At 32.0% G+C, this 19,045-nt stretch overlaps 2 protein-coding genes across 5 annotated transcripts in view; both read left to right on the top strand.

Moving 5' to 3' along the window:
• LOC136037695 (uncharacterized) overlaps nucleotides 1-19,045 on the top strand; it is a gene marked incomplete in the record, with an annotated part of 547,833 nt that overhangs the window by 368,975 nt on the left and 159,813 nt on the right.
• LOC136037687 (kinesin-associated protein 3-like) overlaps nucleotides 1-19,045 on the top strand; it is a 107,928-nt gene that overhangs the window by 82,145 nt on the left and 6,738 nt on the right. For all 4 annotated transcript variants that reach the window (XM_065720440.1, XM_065720439.1, XM_065720441.1 and 1 more), the window contains 4 exons: nucleotides 4,272-4,431; nucleotides 8,404-8,523; nucleotides 9,598-9,693; nucleotides 18,890-18,975. In XM_065720440.1, coding sequence (XP_065576512.1) covers nucleotides 4,272-4,431; nucleotides 8,404-8,523; nucleotides 9,598-9,693; nucleotides 18,890-18,975 — 462 coding nt within the window. The remainder of the gene's footprint in view (nucleotides 1-4,271; nucleotides 4,432-8,403; nucleotides 8,524-9,597; nucleotides 9,694-18,889; nucleotides 18,976-19,045) is intronic.

Here is a 19,045-nt window from a genome sequence, read left to right as displayed (position 1 = left end):
TAATATATATATATATATATATATATATATATATATATATATATATATATATATATATATATATATATATATATATATATATATATATATATATATATATATATATATATATATATATATATATATATAAAATATATATATATATATATAAAAATAATAGAAAAAATGAATTAGATGTACATATGCTTTCTATAGATCTATGCCAGCTACTTGAATCTTGGGGTATGATTTCTGTAATAAAATGTTTAACTTATAAATTTTCAAAAACTATTGGGCAAATTATTTTTAATTATAATTTAATACTAAAAAGATTAGATAGTGATATAAATTGGAAACCGGTTTGTAATTGTAAGCAACTTGGCCATTTTGTAAATCCTACTTACAAACATGTTATAACAGGGGACTAGTCAATAATAAAGCAAGATGATCTTCAAATTATAATGAATAAAGGGGCTAATTTCCGTCTTTCTCATCATCTGAAACCATCGAGTGTTCTTGATGGCTTGGAAAATGATTTTGATTTATTTATTGATAAGTGGTGTAAGAAAGAGAATAAAAATAAAGAGAGTTTTCAAAGTTGGAAGAATTTAATTATTAGTAGAATAAGAAATAAAATATATTCTAACTTAAAAAATAGTAACACTAAATCATTATTTTATAATGCGACGATTAAACAAGCAATTGCTAATCTACAGAATGAATTTGTAATTTTGCCAGTGGATAAAGCTAATAATAATTTTGCCATAATTTGTCAGAAGCTGTATTGTGATATCTTAAAAAGGAGTTATGCACAACTAATGTTTACGAAAAGGTAAATTTAGAGGATGAGAATTTAATTGAAAAGACTGAAGAAATACTTTTTAAAAATTTTAATATTAAAATAAATGACAATGATAAAAAGTTCCCTTTCCTATATTGGACTGTAAAATTTCATAAGAATCCCCCTAAACCACGGTTTTTTGCTGGAGCAGCTAAATGTCCAACCCGCATTGCTGCTACTGACCTCTCTTTAATTTTAAAGGAAATTGTAAATAAACTTAAAACCTATTGTTCTGGTATTAAAAAATTTTCGAATTTTAATCATATTAGAGTGTTAATAATTCACTGCAGGTGATAGATTCTTTAACAATGGTTTCAGCTAAAAGAATTGAGTCTTTCAATTTTGCGATAATGTATGCTAATTTATCACTTAATGTAGTGTTAGATAATTTAAAAACTGTTATCAAGAAATCTTTCCTCTTATCTAGTAAAAGATTCTTAAAAATAGACACTTATAATAAAAAAGCTATATGGACTAATTGCTGTAATACTACAGTTAACTTGAGATGTTACAGCTTGGATATGATTTTTGATTTATTAGAATTTGTTTTATACAATACTTATATAAGATTTGGTGGTGATTTGTACAAGCAAATTGTGGGAATTCCCATGGGGGGGAATGCCAGCCCATTTATAGCTGACTTGTTTTTAAGTCAACTAGAATATAAATATATGATGGATAAGAATAATCCAAATAATTTAAAACATGTTTTGTCAAATAATAAAAGATATTTAGATGATATTTTGGTGTTAAATTGTAAGGATTTCATTGATATTTCTAAAAATATATATCCATCAGAGGTTATTCTTAAACCTAGTCATGGCGCTGGTCATGAAGATCATTTCTTAGATTTAAATATTGATATTTGTGATAATAATAAATTAAGTTTTAAAATTTATAATAAAACGGATGATTTTGATTTTGAAGTGATTAGTTTCCCATTTCCTGAAAGTAATATACACTCAAATACCACATATTCAGCGTTTTTCTCACAGTTACTTCGTTATGCAAGGATTTGTAGTAATTATATTGATTTAAAAAATAGATGTATAATATTATTTCAAATTTTCACTGCAGAAGGAGTAGTTGTAGTGGCAGCTGTGGTAGTAATAGTGATGGCAGTGTAGTAGGAGTTTGAGTAGTAGTAGCAGCAACAAACGCTGCCTTTTTTCAGTTGAATATTCCCCTCATCATTTCCTGAAAGTTCCAAATTAATAAACCCAATCACTCTACAGCCCTTATGCACATAACGTGTTTTCGATTTTGTTCAAAATACTATACGTAAACAATGGGCAAATTGCAAAACTTACAGCTCTTGCCCTGACGGCTGTGGGGGATGGATCGACAAACCCAGAGACGTAGTTACTAGACTTTTTAAGAATGTGGAATGTAGCGGCCATCTCGAAATTTTGAGTGGATGTGTTTTCGAATTGATGGGCACGGGAGAGGCGCTGGCTGCCCTTCAGTCATTTTTGACTCTTAAAAGGGGCACTGAAACTTTTAATTTCCCTTCGATGGAAATTTCAAATTTTCCGTCTACTTCTATTTTGTACGACTACTCTTTCTAGGCGTAGTGCTTTGGTAAGAAAAAGTAATAAAAAAAATTAAAAGATGCATTTTGTCCACATCGCTCTTCACTCGGGCAGCGCTATTGCGCTGCCTGTGATTTATGATTTTATCACGAGCACGTTCGGTATTTAGTGATATATCTTTGGTTCAAGTAATTTTTTAATCAAATAATTTCTTTTGATATTATTTTAAAATATTATTTAAATCTCCTTTTTTTATATTTGTTCGATTTTTTTTCTTTGTCGGTATCAAGCTAGACTTTTTGTTGATTTGGAGCATTCATCTGTGCTTTTTACTGTGAAAACTTAAGAATTACAGTTGTAACAACTTCAAGAGCTTTTAAAACCTATTGAAAAGTAAGCTGATCAAAAAATGGGAATGTGAAAAAAGAATAGAAAGTGCGGTCACAACTCGAGTAGATTTCCAATTTAGCTAGGTTTTCTCTGGTTTAGTCATTTTTGGACAGATTGTCCGGTAATTTTGTTTAACTTGTTGCAGTACTAACAAGCGCTTTCTTAACAGTACTGGATAATTTACTTTTCTAATATTGTGATATTCTAGTATTGCTGTTGTTTTCGTTTTTTCATTCTTTTCTTATTTAGCCTTTAAAATTGGTAGTTGGCCCTTCATAGATTCTATTTGTGAACATTACTGTTTATTTATTCACTTTCCGGTTAATTTCTTTTATGAAAGGTTGAAAAGTTGATACAACTCAGGCTCAAATTTGAGAAGTGTCCTATTTCTTTTGCTGATTTGTTTTTTTCTGTGGACACGAAACTCCATTTTTTGGTCCCTTTCTGCGTCTGATTTTCCTTTTTTAAATATAACTGTCATTTGATTGCCTGACCACTGTCCCACTGGTAGGACTCAGTTTTGTGAAATTACTTTGCTCAAATGAAATACGATAGCTTTTAAGTTTAGGTAACGCGAGTCAATTTGTTGATATATATTTACAGAGCTTCTTCATTTTATGGTATAGTAGTATTTGAAGAACCGAGGACAATGAAAATGAAATCTAATTGTTTGAATTGACGCAATGAAAACTTACACGACTATATATACCTTTAAAGTTAGGAAAATTTCCATCTGAATAGATAAACCCACGTGTGTAGCAATGCAATTTTTGGCCGAAGTTGAAGCCAAAATAAAAAAAAAAGTATTTAGGCATAAAAAAAAGAAAAAGAAAAGTTAAAACATGCCGCTAAATCATTTAAGAAGTTGAAGCCCCCCCCCCCCCAATTGCCTCTGTAACTAGTTTCCAGTTTACTTTTCGTGTAGTTTCCACTTAAATTCATACGGTTCTTAGGAGTAAAAAAAAAATTCCTAGCCTACAAATTTGGAGTCTATAGATGTGTGTCAAAAAAAGGTCAACGGAACAAAGAATGTGTTGAATTTTGTTTCGAGATTAGAAGCATCATAAAAGAGTAGCTCTTTAGTCCAGAAAGCTTATACTGCTGGGAAAAACTGAAAAAAAATTGAAGAGTGGGGTCTTTTCAATTACATAAAAAATACATCAAACACTTAATCCTGATTTTACAATTAATGCCTTCTTTTTAATCCCTCCATAGTTGGTTTTATTCCATAAATGTTGCGTATCCGTTGCGTATCAAAATCTAACCATAATACAACTATATGAGTAATGAGTATTTTTAATGTGCGTCGTGTCACAAAGTGTGCTATTAAATAAAAAAAGAAGGGAAATGTGCTATATTTCTCAAATTTAAAAGATTTAAAGATTAATGCTAAACCTATTAGGCGAAAATGCCTTACACATGGATAGGCTTTGTTATATACTATATATGCATTTTGTCACATAACTTTTAAGATACCCTGTATACTTATTACATATATAGCTTCTTTTTCTATGGTATTTTATTTATAGATTATCTGTGAAGACTTTCAGACATTCCAGTTTGAGACCATGGATGTTTCGTTTGTGACTGAGCTTCTAAATCTGGCTGGAAATGTTGCTGCCAGTAGTGAGGATAAGCACCTCAATTCCCTTCTCGCCTCTAGTGTTAATCACCTACTTAGTGAGCAAGGTGACTTGTTTTTAGTTTTCGTTCTTACTTATAGTTATAGTTACTATATGATGTGTGGCAATGAGCGATATGCAAATTCTCTGTAAGCCAGATACATAACCACGACACTTATGAGTTTGTGAATCTGTGAAATTGACGTTACCTTTTTTTACAATTATTTATTTTTTGCATATTAGATATAATAATTCTATTTTGATGATTATAAAATACTGTAAAATGGGTTGCAAAACAATTATTTTGTTTTATCGAGTGACACTACTGTTTTCATAGATTTTTTTTTTCTCATGTGATGAGTGGTCTGTGATTCGGAAAAGGGAGTAGGTAACTTTCTATGCTGTTTCCGGATATAAGGGTTGTAACTCACAAAGTTCCACTGAGGGTTCCAAACTTTCCTGTTTATAAAAAACAATTTTTTTTTAGCCTACTACATAGTGTAAAAAGAAATAAAACGAACGATTCTAGTTTCGAAAGTAAGCATCTTAAATACCACACAGTGTCAGAGCTACGAATAACATGAATCTCTTCTATATTCCAATTGTTTTGCTTTTCCTGCTAAATTTTGATTTTGACCGAATTTTCTGAATTTATCTGCACGTATTGTTTGGTCAAAATTAGACTGAAACTGGTCTGGCTGGGAATCGAATTTTATATGGGGGGTTAAGAATCTTGGCATCCGTATATCTACTAGATGCGGTTGCCAGGTCTTAACCTTCTTTTTAGGAAGTAAGAGCTAGTCTCCAATTCATGATTTTTGGGTATCAGGGGATGATCTACTTTTGTGGGCGAGGCAATTAGGAGGGGGTGAGTTTCAGTTCTTGTCCCTCATAATCTAACGCAAGGGGCTGTTAGATTTCACCCATATTTTCTTGGAAATAACAGTAAATGTCATAGTTATGTCATATTTTAATCTAACTGATAGAGAGGGGGAGGGGTTCGTGGTAACGAACTGTAGTAAGGAGCGACCCGACTCAATAGTAACCGAAACTCTAAAAATGGAATTTTGATACCAATAGTTACATCAAAAGAATTGTATTTTAATGCTGAGTTTAAATATATAAGTTTCATTAAGATCAGTTACACCCATCAAAAGTTACGAGCCTGAGAAAATTTGCCTCATCTTAAAAAAATAGGGGGAAACATCCTCTAAAAGTCTTACAATCTTAACGAAAATCACCCCATCAAATTCAGCCTATTAGAGAACCTTATTGTAGAAGTTTCAAGCTCCTATCTACGAAAATGTGGAATTTTGCATTTTTTGCCAGAAGACAAATCACGGATGTGTGTTTATTTGTTTGTTTTTTGTTTGTTTTTTTGTGTTGTTTTTCCCCATGGGTGATCGTATCGACTGATTAGTCCTAGAATGTCGCGAAAGGGCTCAGTCTAAGGGAAATTAGAAGTTCTAGTGCCCATTTTAAGTGACCAAAAAAATTGAAGGGCACCTAGGCCCCCTCCCACGCACATTTTTCCCAAAAGTCACCGGATCAAAATTTTGAGATAACCATTTTATTCACCATAGTTGAAAAACCTAATAACTATGTCTTTGGGGACAACTTACTCCCCCGCAGTCCCAGTGGGAGGGGCTGCAAGCTACAAACTTTGACCAGTGTTTACATATAGTAATGGTTACTGGGAAGTGTACAGGCGTTTTCAGGGTTTTTTTTTTTTTGGTTTAGGGAGGAGAGTTGAGGGGGGTTACGTGGGAGGATATTTCCATGGAGAAACTTCTCATAAGGGAAGATAATTTCAATGGATTTTTTAGCATAATTTGAAAAAGCTATGAAAAAATAAATATGAAAAAAATTTTCTAATGAAAGTAAGAAGCAGCATTAAAACTTAAAACGAATGAAAATTATTACGCTTATGAGGGGTTTGCCTCCTCGTTATACCTCACTCTTTACGCTAACGTATTTTTAGTAATTTCAACTATTTATTCTACGGCCTTTGTGATTCAGAGGTCATTCTTAAGGAATTGGGACAAAATCTAAGCTTTAGTGTAAATAGCGAGTTATCAACGAGGGTTGAACCCCCTCATATACGCAATAAAAACATACGAATGTAGAAGGTCGTTGCGTAAGTTAATTCGTAAGTTACGTATATTTTTTACCAATGAAAACGTTTGTAAAAAATTAAAAGTTCTAGTTGCTTCTTAAAGTAATCAAAAACTTGGAGGGCAGCAAGGCCTCCTCCCTCGCTCCTTTTTCTCAAAATCTTCTGATTAATTGCAATTAATGAATATACATATTTCGTTTTAATTATTTATGTGCGGAGAGCCAAGATCAAAACATGCATTAATTCAAAAACGCCCAGAAACTAAATAAAAACTACATTTTTTTTTTTTTAACGAAAGCAAGGAGAAACATTAGAACTTAAAACAAACAGAAAATACTCCGTATATGAAAGGGGCTTTTCCTCCTCAACGCCCCGCTCTTCACGATAAAGTTTCTTACTGTTTCAAAAATAGCGACGAAGACGACACTGCCTTTCCATAACAAACAAATACAACGTAGAGACAATAGGGAAAATTTTTTTTTTCAAGACAGTGGAAATTATTTCTGTAGATATTTCGGCCCTATGTCCAAGGGCTGTCTTCAGCACAATACAGGAATAAGAGAGAAACTATGTGTATATATATAAAAGAACTTACATCAAATTGTGAGGATTAAAACTGAATAATCAAAAACACTTTTTAAAACTTTTTTTAAAAGTAGCCCTAGCCACCTTACTTCAACGAAGTTCAACCAGGACTCCTGGTTGAACTTCGTTGAAGTAAGGATGCTAGGTCTGTTTTAAAAAAAAAGTTTTAAAAAGTGTTTTTGATTATTCAGTTTTAATCCTCACAATTTGATGTAAGTTCTTTTATATATATATATATATATATATATATATATATATATATATATATATATATATATATATATATATATATATATATATATATATATATATACATAGTTTCTCTCTTATTCCTGTATTGTGCTGAAGACGGCCCTTGGACATAGGGCCGAAATATCTACAGAAATTATTTCCACTGTCTTGAAAAAAAAAATTCCCTATTGTCTCTACGTTGTATTTGTTTTAAAAATAGAGTTAAAAGAAAGAGTCAAACTTTAGCGTAAAGAGCGGGGCGTTGAGGAGGAATAGCCCTTTTCAAATACAGAATAATTTCTGTTCGTTTTAAGATTTAATGTTGCTCCTTACTTTCATTTAAAAAAAAAATTAGTTTTTTTATTTAACCTAACAGAAGAGTTCGTCGTACTATTGTCAAGCTAGATGGGAAGTAGTAGCAATTGTCGCACTCCTATTTCTGTAACAATCTCATATTTTTAGGAAATGTGAAGAACGGATTTAATGGTTCAATTAAGACATTAGCCAGAAAGGGTTGTCAAATTTCTGTAAAACTTGGTCGAATTGAGAGCTAATGTGAGTGGTGTTCCTTTTGCAAGTCCGGTGCGGGTTTAGTCTCTTTTGGCGAGAGGGATATGCGTGGGGAAGATATCGATTTTAAAGTTGTTTTTTTTTTACTTTGCATAAATGCTTGGTGGAATGGAGGAACTTCATAAGAACCGTTTAATGCATACGACTATCGTCCCAGGTGACCGTGATTTATCCCTTTTAACTAAGTCTCTCTATACCCTAGTAAAAAAAATATGCTCCTACGAAACATAATGAATCGCTGTTAATTGAAAAGGAAGGAAAACAAGAATTAGGGACGCAAGGGCCTTCTGCTGGTTTTAAGAAACTTTGTCAAAATACTGCTGTACCAAGAATGAAGTAATTTTCTAATTTCCTTTTCTTTGTAAGCCTCTTCGACATGAATTGAACTAATTACATTTCTATGGGCATAAAAATTAATAGCGTAGTTTAGACCGTTGTTACATTGTTATTTCGTGTTTTGTAAATATTTTTTTTACGCATCACCATGTAGACACAATTTATAATTTTTTAAAATTGTGTTGTTCTGTTTTCTTCCAGTGGATCCGATGCTGACTTTAGCCTCTGTTTGCTGCTGTGGAATAATGGCGTCTCAACCTATTGGTGCTGAAATTTTAACCGAAGAAAATACAGTGGAACAGTTAATTGACGTCATTCAAAGTAAGCAATCCAACTTCGCAGGATAGTTTATAAATCTACCCAAAAAGTTTACTGGACAACAAGTATAAAAAAAAAGATAGCTCTAGCGTATACTCTTTTGTTTGAGAAAAAGTGAATTTTTTGCCCAGAAACAGAGTGGGAGGGGGGTGTAAAAATGAATTCATTTTCGCTTTTTTATAGATTGTCTATCATCTATACTTCCATGGTTGTTTAGAGACTATTTGGGGAATGATAATGAATATTTGATTGTTAACCATTGAAAGTAATTACGTACTACGTACATATAACCGGAATTAAATTCCGGTTATATGTGATTTTTAGTCGAGATTAATTTTCTTTAGGATTTGCTTCTTTAAGCGATCTTTCTTCTTTTGGCTAGAAACAGAAGGGGAGGGGGTGTAAAAATGAATTCATTTTCGCTTCTTTATAGATTGTCCATCATCTATACTTCCATGGTTGTTTAGAGACTATTTGGGGAACGATAATGAATATTTGAATGTTAGCCATTGAAAATCATTAAGGTCAAGGTGTTAATGTCTTAAATTAAAATGTACTACATACATTACATACATTGCGTACTACACACGCATAACCGGAATTAAAATTCCAGTTATACGTGATTTTTAGTCGAGATTAGTTTTTTTTTGGATTTGCTTCTTTAAGCGATCTTTCTTTTTCACAGAATGGGAGGGGGTGTTAAAGTGATGTCATTTTCAGTTCTTGATAGATTGCCCCTCATCCATCCATCCAGGGTTGCTTAGAAACTATTTGGGGAATAATACTGGATATTTGAATGTTAGTTATTGAGAATCATCAAGATCACGGTGTTAATGTCCTAAATTAAAACATACTACATACATATATGACAAATGATGTTTATTTCTACCAAAGTGGATGTAAAAGGCATTATAAGAATCTTTACTGCAAATCCTTGAAGTCCTTGAAGTGTTGCTCTTACCACTACTACTGTATTTTTTTGCATTGATTTTAAACTGCTGAAGGAAAATTCAATTAATGATGGTACACATAAAAAGTTTTGTTCAGGAATATTTTGGAATATTTCACTATTTGCAGAATATCAAGAAGAAGATGAAATAGTTCTTCAATCAATTTACGCTCTTTATCAAATCATAAGAAATGGAGATTCAGATAAAAAGGCCATTTACACAGGTAAGCTTATTCCATGTTTATCAGTGTTTCGATTGATTAAATTCCTAACTCCGACTTAGGACATTTGGAAAATCGTAGAAAAAAATCAATTGAATATTTTGGTCATATGTCTAATAGCCGTTCTTTGTACTAGCTTTAACCTTCCCGTTTTTATCGTAATCTGAATTTTTTTGGTTTAAATCTTGAAAAAAGAACACATTTAGAAAAAAAAAACAAAAAATAAGGTTCAAATAAATAGCAATTTAAAAAGCGAACACTAAATATAAAAAGTAAACTATTTTTTAACTTTATACTTTGAGCTTTACACAATTTAAAGATTCTTTTAATTTTATTAGATTCCATGAGAACACTAAATTGAGTGAATCACATATATGGTAATTGTAGCTGTATTTTTTTTTTTTTTTTTTTTTTTTTTTTTTTTTTTTTTTTTTTTTTTTTAATGGGGCTTTGTGAGCATCTTTCCATATAATATTTTATCCTTGGGAACTTGAACAAGTGTAAAGGATTATAGATAGAATCTTTATTTTCTGAGAAAATTGTCATAAACTGAATGGATTGCAATTCCCTCTATTAATTTTGAAATCTTTATTAATTAAATAGGTCTCTACTAATTACAGTATTTAAAACCCTTTTTTATTTCTTTTTAATTTTAAAAATATTAAAAAAAATAATATGTTGAAAAAATGTAACATTGTTTGAAATTTATGTGGCGTTTTCCGATTGAACAAAATCGTGGGATTCGGGCTAATTATATTCTTACAAGAGAAAACAGGACAATTCTAGTTCCCATTTGTTGCATATTAACCAATGTTTTTTTTTTCAAGAAACGTTTCTTTTGGCTTTTAATACAAATGTCAAGTTTGTGCCCTGAACTCGGAATTCTATTAGTACCACTGGAAACCTTGTCTCGGATCTAATAGAATTAAATTTTTAAAAAACAAGTTTGTTAACTTAAAGTAAGGAGAGACATTAAAACTTAAGATGAACAGAAATTATTCCGTATATGAAAGGGACTGTCCCCTTCTTAACGCCCCACATTTTACGCTAAAGCTTTTTATTGTTTTAGAAAGCAGAGCTGTGAGAAAGAGTCAAAATTTAGTGTATAAAGGGGGACGTTGAGGAGGGGACAGCCCCTTTCATATACGGAATAATCTCTGTTCGTTTTAGGTTTTAATGTCGCTTCTTATTCTTAGATAAAAAAAAAACTTATTTTTTTTAATTTAATTTCTAAAGGTTTTTAAATTAGTACAGGTTTTGAAATATAACAGTTTGAAATAGGGATGAAACCTTTTAATCGACAAAGAAACAAATATATAATTTTAACTTATTATTCTGGACGCATTTACTGTGTCCATCATCAGCAGTGCAACTAAAAGACATCAATAAAACAAAATTTATGTCCAATAAACTAATTATATGTAGTTTATTGCTCTCATTAATTTAATACAACATTGGAAGCCAATCACCTTGACTTTTTCGGTGCCAGTTCATTAGATTTCTCTGAAGTATCAGGTGGACAGAGGTCAAAGCTCTTAAGTGAAATGAGATTTACTTTATTTGACCTCAGTAAATTGTCATAAATTGAATTTAATGCAAATTCACCTGTAACTCAGTTTATGGAATTATTCTTGAATAACTTTTTTTTTTTTAGTTTCGATTGTTTCCCTGAAAATTTGCTTTAAGCCTTGATCCCTAGAAATCAAAGAGACATTCTCAAACAAAATAAAATTATTTGGATAATTAGAAATATGCTCCGATAGGGCCGACATGAAATCTTCAGGTTGGTAATTTCGCTCTAAGGACGATGAAATAGAATTACAATATTGTAGTAATCTCTTTTTCAAATTTTGGTTCGTACGTCCCCCATAAGAGCTTCCACAAGTACATGGGATTTTAGAAACCCCACTTTGGTACTCTACGGAAGTTCAATCCTTCCAGAATTTAAAAAGCTAGCCAAAGTATTACTACCTCTTAAAGCTGCCTTTAAACCATTATTCTGTAAAATCCTTCTAAGTTTTTCACTCAGCCCTGAGCCATATAATAAAGAACAAAAAACATCTTTCTTTTCTGTTGTTTCCAGGATATAGTTAGAAAATTCTATAAATTGTTCCTTATTACGAAAAAGTCTGGTCAATTAACCAGCCTGGATAATGGTTACTCATTGAAATTTCTTTTAACTACAATAATTCCTCTTCAATGAATTTTTTAGAGTAAATTCTAAAAATGAGGTGAGTTGAGGATATGATTAAATCAATTTTACTTGACAAGCATGACCGGAAAAGAACGACAAAATCTATTATTGTAAGTAGGTTTTCTGTAAATTTTAAAATCCAGACTATTTTCATTTTTAAAAAGAACAAATCCAGAAATAGAAGTTTCTTATACTCTTCTAATTCTATCGTAAATTTTAAATCATCTCCCCAATCACTAAGATGTCCTAGAAAACCTTTTAATTTCTCCCCCTTTTACTTCCAAATCTGTTTTTCCACTAATTAAGTCCAAATTTCTTGAAAGGTTTCATCCCTATTTTGAATTGTTATATTTTCGTGATGGAAAGGCAGTGTTGTCTTCGAAGTTATCTATGCAGGTTTTGATTTTGGCTTACCGTAAATAGATAATTAAAACAAAATTTGCATATTAATTTTACTTTTTGGGCTAAATGGCTTTCTCAAACTTTTGATTGGATGATTTGGAGAAAAAAGGGGCGGGGAATGGGCCCAGTCGCCCTTCATTTTTTTTTTTTTTTTAGTTAAAAAGGCCACTAGAACTTCTAATTTTATTTACGAATTTTTTCATTATTAGTGATAAATAGAGAAAAATTAAAAATTAACTTATGTAACGAACTTCTATATTCGTATATTTTTATTACGTATATGAGGGGGTTTGTTCCCTCTCAATATCTCGCTCTTTACACTAAAGTTTGAATTTCGTTCCAAGTCTTTAAGAATGACCCCTGAATTACAAAGGTCGTTTAATTAGAATAAATAGCTCTTTTGAAATTACAAAAAATACTTTAGTGTAAACAGCGAGTTATTTAGGAGGGGACAGACCCCCTTATGTACGTAACTATTTCTGTTCGTTCTAAGTTTTAATGTTGCCCCTTACTTTCACTGGACAGATTTTTTTTTTTTTTTATTTGATTTCTGAACTTTTTGAATTAATACAGGTTTTGATTTTGGCTCACCGTACATGAATAATAAGAGAAAAATTTGCGTATCAAATTTAATTATTTTGTCTAAATGGGTTTCTGAAAGTTTGATCGGACTATCTTGAGAAAAGAAGAGTGGGGGAGGGGCCGCGTTGCCCTCCAATTTATTTGGTTACTTCAAAAGGCCACTAAAACTTTCAATATTATTTACGAACTTTTTTATTAGTATTAAACATACGTAACTTAAGAATTAACTTACGTGACGACTATAATTGTGTATTTTTACTACGCATATTAGGGGTTTTCCCCCTCGCCAATACCTCGCTCTTTAACTATTACACTATACACTATTACACTATACTTTACACTATAAGTTCGAATTCTGTTCCAATTCTTTAAGAATGGCCCCTGAAGCACAAAGGCCGTTTAGTTAGAAAAAATAGCTGTTTTTAAATAACTAAAAGTACTTCAGCATAAAGAGCGAGGTATTGAGAAGAGAACGAACCATCTCATCTACATAATAATTTCCATTTGTTTTAGTTATTAATGTTGCTCCTTCCTTTCAGTTGAAAAAACTTGTTTCTTTATTTAATTTTTCATTGTTTTAATAACACTGGAAAATCCAGCGCCCCCTTCATGGAAATTCTCTTTCCCCAAAATAATTCCCTCCATGAAAGATCCTCTCACGTAACTCCCTACCTCTGACCCCCCTACCACCAGAAAAAAAATTCCCTCTGAAATCGTCAGTATACTTCCCAATAACCAATATTGTTATAATCAATAGGTAAAGTTCATAACTTGCAGCCCTTCTCTTGGGGACCATGTGGGATTAATTCGTCCTCAAAGTTATACCTTTATATTTTTCGACTATCCTGAATAACTGAAAAGTTTCGACTATGGAAAAAAGATGAGCGTGGGAGGGGGCCTAGTTGACCTCCACTTTTTTCGTCACTAAAAAGGGCACTATAACTTTTAATTCCTGTTAAAATGAGCCCTCTCGCCATATTCTAGGATCACTGAGTCGGTAGGATCACCCCTGGGAAAAAAACAACAAAAAAGCAAATAAACACGCATCCGTGATGCTTCTTCTAGCAAAAACTACAAAATTCCACAATTTTGTAAATAGGAGCTTGAAACCTCTGCTGAAGAGTTCTCTGATACGCTGAATCTGATGGTGTGATTTTCATTAAGATTCTATGACTTTAGGGGTGTTTCCAACTTTTTTTGAAAATACGGCAAATTTTCTCAGGTTCCTAACTTTTGAACTTTATGATACCTATATATTTAAAATTGTCATAAAATTCTATTCTTTTGATATATACATATTGGTATGAAAATCCTGTTTTTTGAGTTTCGGTTACTATTGACCCGGGTTGCTCCTTATTACAGTTTGTTACCACAATTCGTATGATATGGTAGTGATCATTACATATATAGCTATTTTTGGAGATTTTCCCCTGTGTATGGCTTTGTGTGTAGACTTTTAAAAGTTTTGTGCTTTGGAATTTTAATAATTTAACAAAATCTCCTCTCTAGTCTTGCCTTTTATCTGCCCAAAAAGTGGATAATTGACGGTATCTAGTGTTTGTTTTTTTCTTTGCATTTTCTTTTAGGTCTTGCAGTTGTTCTTTTTAGAAACTTCGATCGGACACATATTACTACTTTAACTTTCTCAGTTAAACCAATTCAACCAATTTTGTCATCCAGTATTCAACCAGTATTATTATACTGGAAAAAGCCAATAAACGCCAAACGCCAGATGGTGATTATGGCTTTTAGTCGGCATTAGAGCCAGCTTCCACTCTTGTAAGCTAGTCATGCTATTTGCATCAGCCTTCTAAATACTAGCATCAGTCTTTGAAATAGTATTTACATTCGACGTAAGCAACTATACATTAGTATAGTTGTATAGTTGTGAGTTTTAATTTTGACCATTCATGTACTTATTTTGGTCTGATTATCTTCAAATTTGCTGTGAAAACTCTGATTGAAATCGCTTTTTGTGGAAGATTTTAGACTCTTTGATGCATCTGGCTTGTGGGCTTCTGCGATCTTTCTATTACTACTACTAACAATACACTGCAGCACCAAGCCGCATAAGGCCAACACGGCTATATACGCTTCCCTTCCATCCCAATCCATTCAAAGCTTCCACCCTCCTTTATATCTTTCCCTGCATCATCCAATCCTAACCGAGGAGGACTTCTTTTATGTTTATTCCTGGACGGTTGGCTGAAAAGGACACTCTTTTGCGATCTGTCCTCCCTCATACACAAACTGTAACCTAGCCATATCAACCTTTCTCTCAATACAGTCAAAGAAAGTGGGATTGAACCAAACTTTTCTTACAGCATACTGGTTAAAATAAGGTCAGTCAGTTGGGTACCCAAAACAATCTGTAGGCAATTTCTCTGCAAAAGATATAGCAAATTTTTCTCCGTTTTTCAGAGTGCCAATTCTTCATAATCACATTTCATCACTGTCATCACTGTAGCTTCCAAAATTCTAATGTCGGTTCGCAGACTTATCTTCCTATTCTTCCAAACCTTCTTCAACTGTGAAAAAACACACTGGGTCTTGGCTATTTTACTTTTAATATTTTCACTGCACCTGCCGTCTTTACTAATAATTAATTTTAAAAACTTTTTCCGCAAGAAAAGTTTTTATAAGAAAGGTAAAGAGCTGAATTAATCCAAGATCGAGCAAAAATGAAGTTAAATAATTTTCAAAGCTTAAAACTATCACAAACCACACTATCAATAAATGAATGAAACTTAAAATGAACAAAATTAAAATAAATAGTCGATACAAACTCAAATAGACCAAAAATTAACATGAGTAGGGATGATAACTCCTATGCCTTTTCAAGACCAGAACACAATTTGCGCTATACTGAAAAAAAGAGATAAATAAATGACCATGGATTGTCAGTTTAATTTACATATACTGGCATTTCTTCCTTAAGGTTTTGATAAATTTTTATTTATGAAAGCAAGAAAGGGGAATATTTTGTTTTCGGTAAAGTGCAAAGAGTGTTCTGGTCTTGAAAAGGCAAAGGGCTTATCAGCCCTACTCATATTGATTTTTGCTCTATTTGAGTTTGATAGTGATTTGTGATAGTTTTACGCTTGAAATATTATTTGACTTTATTTTTGAACATTCCTGGCTTAATAGAACTCTGCTTTTCTTCGAAAAACTTGCCTTGTGGAAAAGTTCTTAAAGTTAATTTCTGTTTGTTTTTTATTGACATTGTCTTTTTTATGGAAAAATAATATTGTATATCTTTTCTATTTTCTTCAATAAGAATCCATAGTATGGGTTGTTATTTGTATGTGGGAGAAACTTTTCAGCAATTTTCAATTCTGACACCAATAGTATTTTTAATTAAATTTATAGTTCCTTAAAATAACCTAAAAAGTAAAACTTGATATCTTTCTCAAAAGATTATATCTATGCTTTTTGACAACGTGGATAAACTTACACTCTTTTTATTTATCTAAATTGTAAGAGAACAAGGAGTAAAAGTAGTATCCCCAAAAGTTTCAACTTAATACGCCCAATCGTTCTCGATATATTGCTGAGGTGTCTTATTGACAACCATAAACACAGTGCCTTTGTATTTTTTTTCAAAGCAATGTTTAGTTTTAAAATATAATGGGGCGATTGCATAATATTCGGGGGTTAACATGCTTTGTATTCCTAAAGACATGGCTGCTGGACCATTCTACTATGCTGAACAAAGCGGTTGTTTCAAAATTTTGACGGGATGCATTTGGAAAATGAATGGGCTTGAGAGAAGGGCTGCTCGCCCTCCAATATTTTGTTACTTTTAAAATGGCACCAGACTCTCGTGGTGTAATTGAAGTGCAAGGGGGAGGACTTCCCCCTTCATATATCTAGTAAAAACATTTCAGACATGTAAAAATACAGTGAGAATATTTAAATATATTTTGTTTTCAGCAAAATGAAAATTATGTTCGTGTCTTTAGAAGGCGTGGGGGTTGTCAGCACTACTTTTGTTATTTTTACTCGTTATGAGTTTGACTAGGTAATTTATTGTATGGTTTAAATAAACAAAATACGGTTAAAATGTTTAATATGTTTAAATTTTAATAAATTAAAAATTATTAAAGCCTTTGAGCTTTGTGCAGCTGCCTTCGAACAACAGAGGAATTAGCAGCTTTTAGGTCATTGCTCTTAAAATTATCACATGTTCCCTCGGTATCAGGCTTAGACTTGATGCATTCGATATTATTTGATGTTCCCACGGCGTAATTTTCTCTGATACTACAGTCTTTCCGATTGTGAAGGAATAATAAAACATCCAAGGTAAGTGAAGCTGTATTTAAGCACATTTCATATTCTGTGAAATAATTTAAAATAAGACTATTGAGAATTACATTAGCAGAAGGGAAAAAAATTAATATACAGTAGAGAAATACCTAAAATTTCATTTTTGGGTACTATTTGGCTCTTGTGTTAATATTTTTTGTATTTATAATTTTTTATATTCTGTAAATATATTGGATTTTTTAATATTTTTGTTTTGTTTGTATTTTAAGTCGAATATTTTTTATATTTTAATTTTTAGCTGGCATAATATTTTGAAAATCATTTTCTTCCGGCGTAAGTTTGTTTTTAGTATTATGTTTATGGTTTATCTACAAAGAAAATGGTCACAAGAACATTTTACATCTATTGAAAATACTGTGAATAACACCGTAGTAAATATGAAAAACCGGAAAAGAATATTATTTTGAAATTTTCTGGTGATTTGGCCCTAAATGGCTAGACAGGAAAATAGAGTACTGGCTCAAAGATGTCCAAAGCTTCCACCTGGCTACAGTGCTATACTATAGATGCAAGGTATTGTCCCATTGCCATTATACTCCCTTTTCACCAGCAATATCTTATCAACGTGACCAGAACGCTTAGTCTTTCATAGTGTTTCTTTAAGTGGAGCTAAATTTTCGTCAGAATTGGAGAAAGTTGTTAGTTGGCTCGCTGATGATATCTACTTTGGGCTAATGGGAAATCGAACGACACGGTTGATGGTTGAAAGGGGGAATGGGCAATTGCCAGTTATATCCCCACCCCCTCCCGATATTTTGTACCTTTTTAGGGATTGTTTTATAAAATACTTTTTTGGCAAAAAAAAAACTGAAATTGCCCTCCTAAGGTTTTGAAAAGCCATTTTGCCCTCATCCCCCTGACAATTTTCTAGGAACTATACATTTTCAAATATCCTTGCCTGATTTTTACAATGGTAAATACTTGTTGAATTTTAGTAGACTGTAAGTCGAACTTCCTTATTAAAACTCAAATCATATTTTGTTAGTCCGCCGGCAGATGGCATATTACCTTAAATCAAATCTGAGTTTTAGAAAATTATAATTGCTGCGTTCGTTTTGGCCGTTCATCAAAATCAAATCCTCCGTTTTACTAATAAGCCGTTCATTTGTAAAACCTCAGTTTTATTTTGCACTTATAAACCGTTCTTTAAAATGTGGCTCTTAGTTTTTCGTTCTTTAGAATGACGAACTGAGTATCATACTCTGTTTCACTACTTTGGTTTTACATTTGAGCGCCAAGTTTTGAAATTGAAAACCGTGCAAGAGCCATCTACCAGCTAGTGCTTTGATTTCTTTAACTTTGTAGATTTTGTAGATGAAAGTTTCTTGTCAGAGTCATGTTCCTCATTTAGCAACTCTATTATTTGTCTAGCTGCACCTAGAAGCATCCTTTACATTTTCGTTGTGGTTGAAAAATCAACCTGGCTGATTGAAATTCTATCTGACTAAGGCTTATAGGATTTTTTTTTTCAATTAAAATGACGTTTTTAGAACAGTGAAATAATATAGAACTAAGAGTAAAACTGAGGATATCTTAGTAGAACTAAGAATGGTGGATGGCGAAAACGAATGCAGCTAATATTTCAATAACATTGTAAAACGACAACCCAATAAAATTAAAAACTATTGGTTAACATTTCATTTCAAAATAAATTGAAAAATGAATCAGTAGACTTATGTAGTTAATCGGTTTTAGGTGCATACGAGTTCCTTCTTGATTTGGCTACTGATGCTAATTCAGCTATACGAAGAGTGTGCAGTGAAGCCCTTGACCATTTAGCCGTAAGTCTTCTTTTTCAGTTATAGAATTATTCTATGTTTATCTTCATATTTTTAGGAAGTAATAATAAAC

Source organism: Artemia franciscana, chromosome 17 (assembly GCF_032884065.1).
Source record: "Artemia franciscana chromosome 17, ASM3288406v1, whole genome shotgun sequence".
NCBI classification, from domain to species: domain Eukaryota; kingdom Metazoa; phylum Arthropoda; class Branchiopoda; order Anostraca; family Artemiidae; genus Artemia; species Artemia franciscana.
This window is presented reverse-complemented; position numbering and strand designations above follow the sequence as displayed.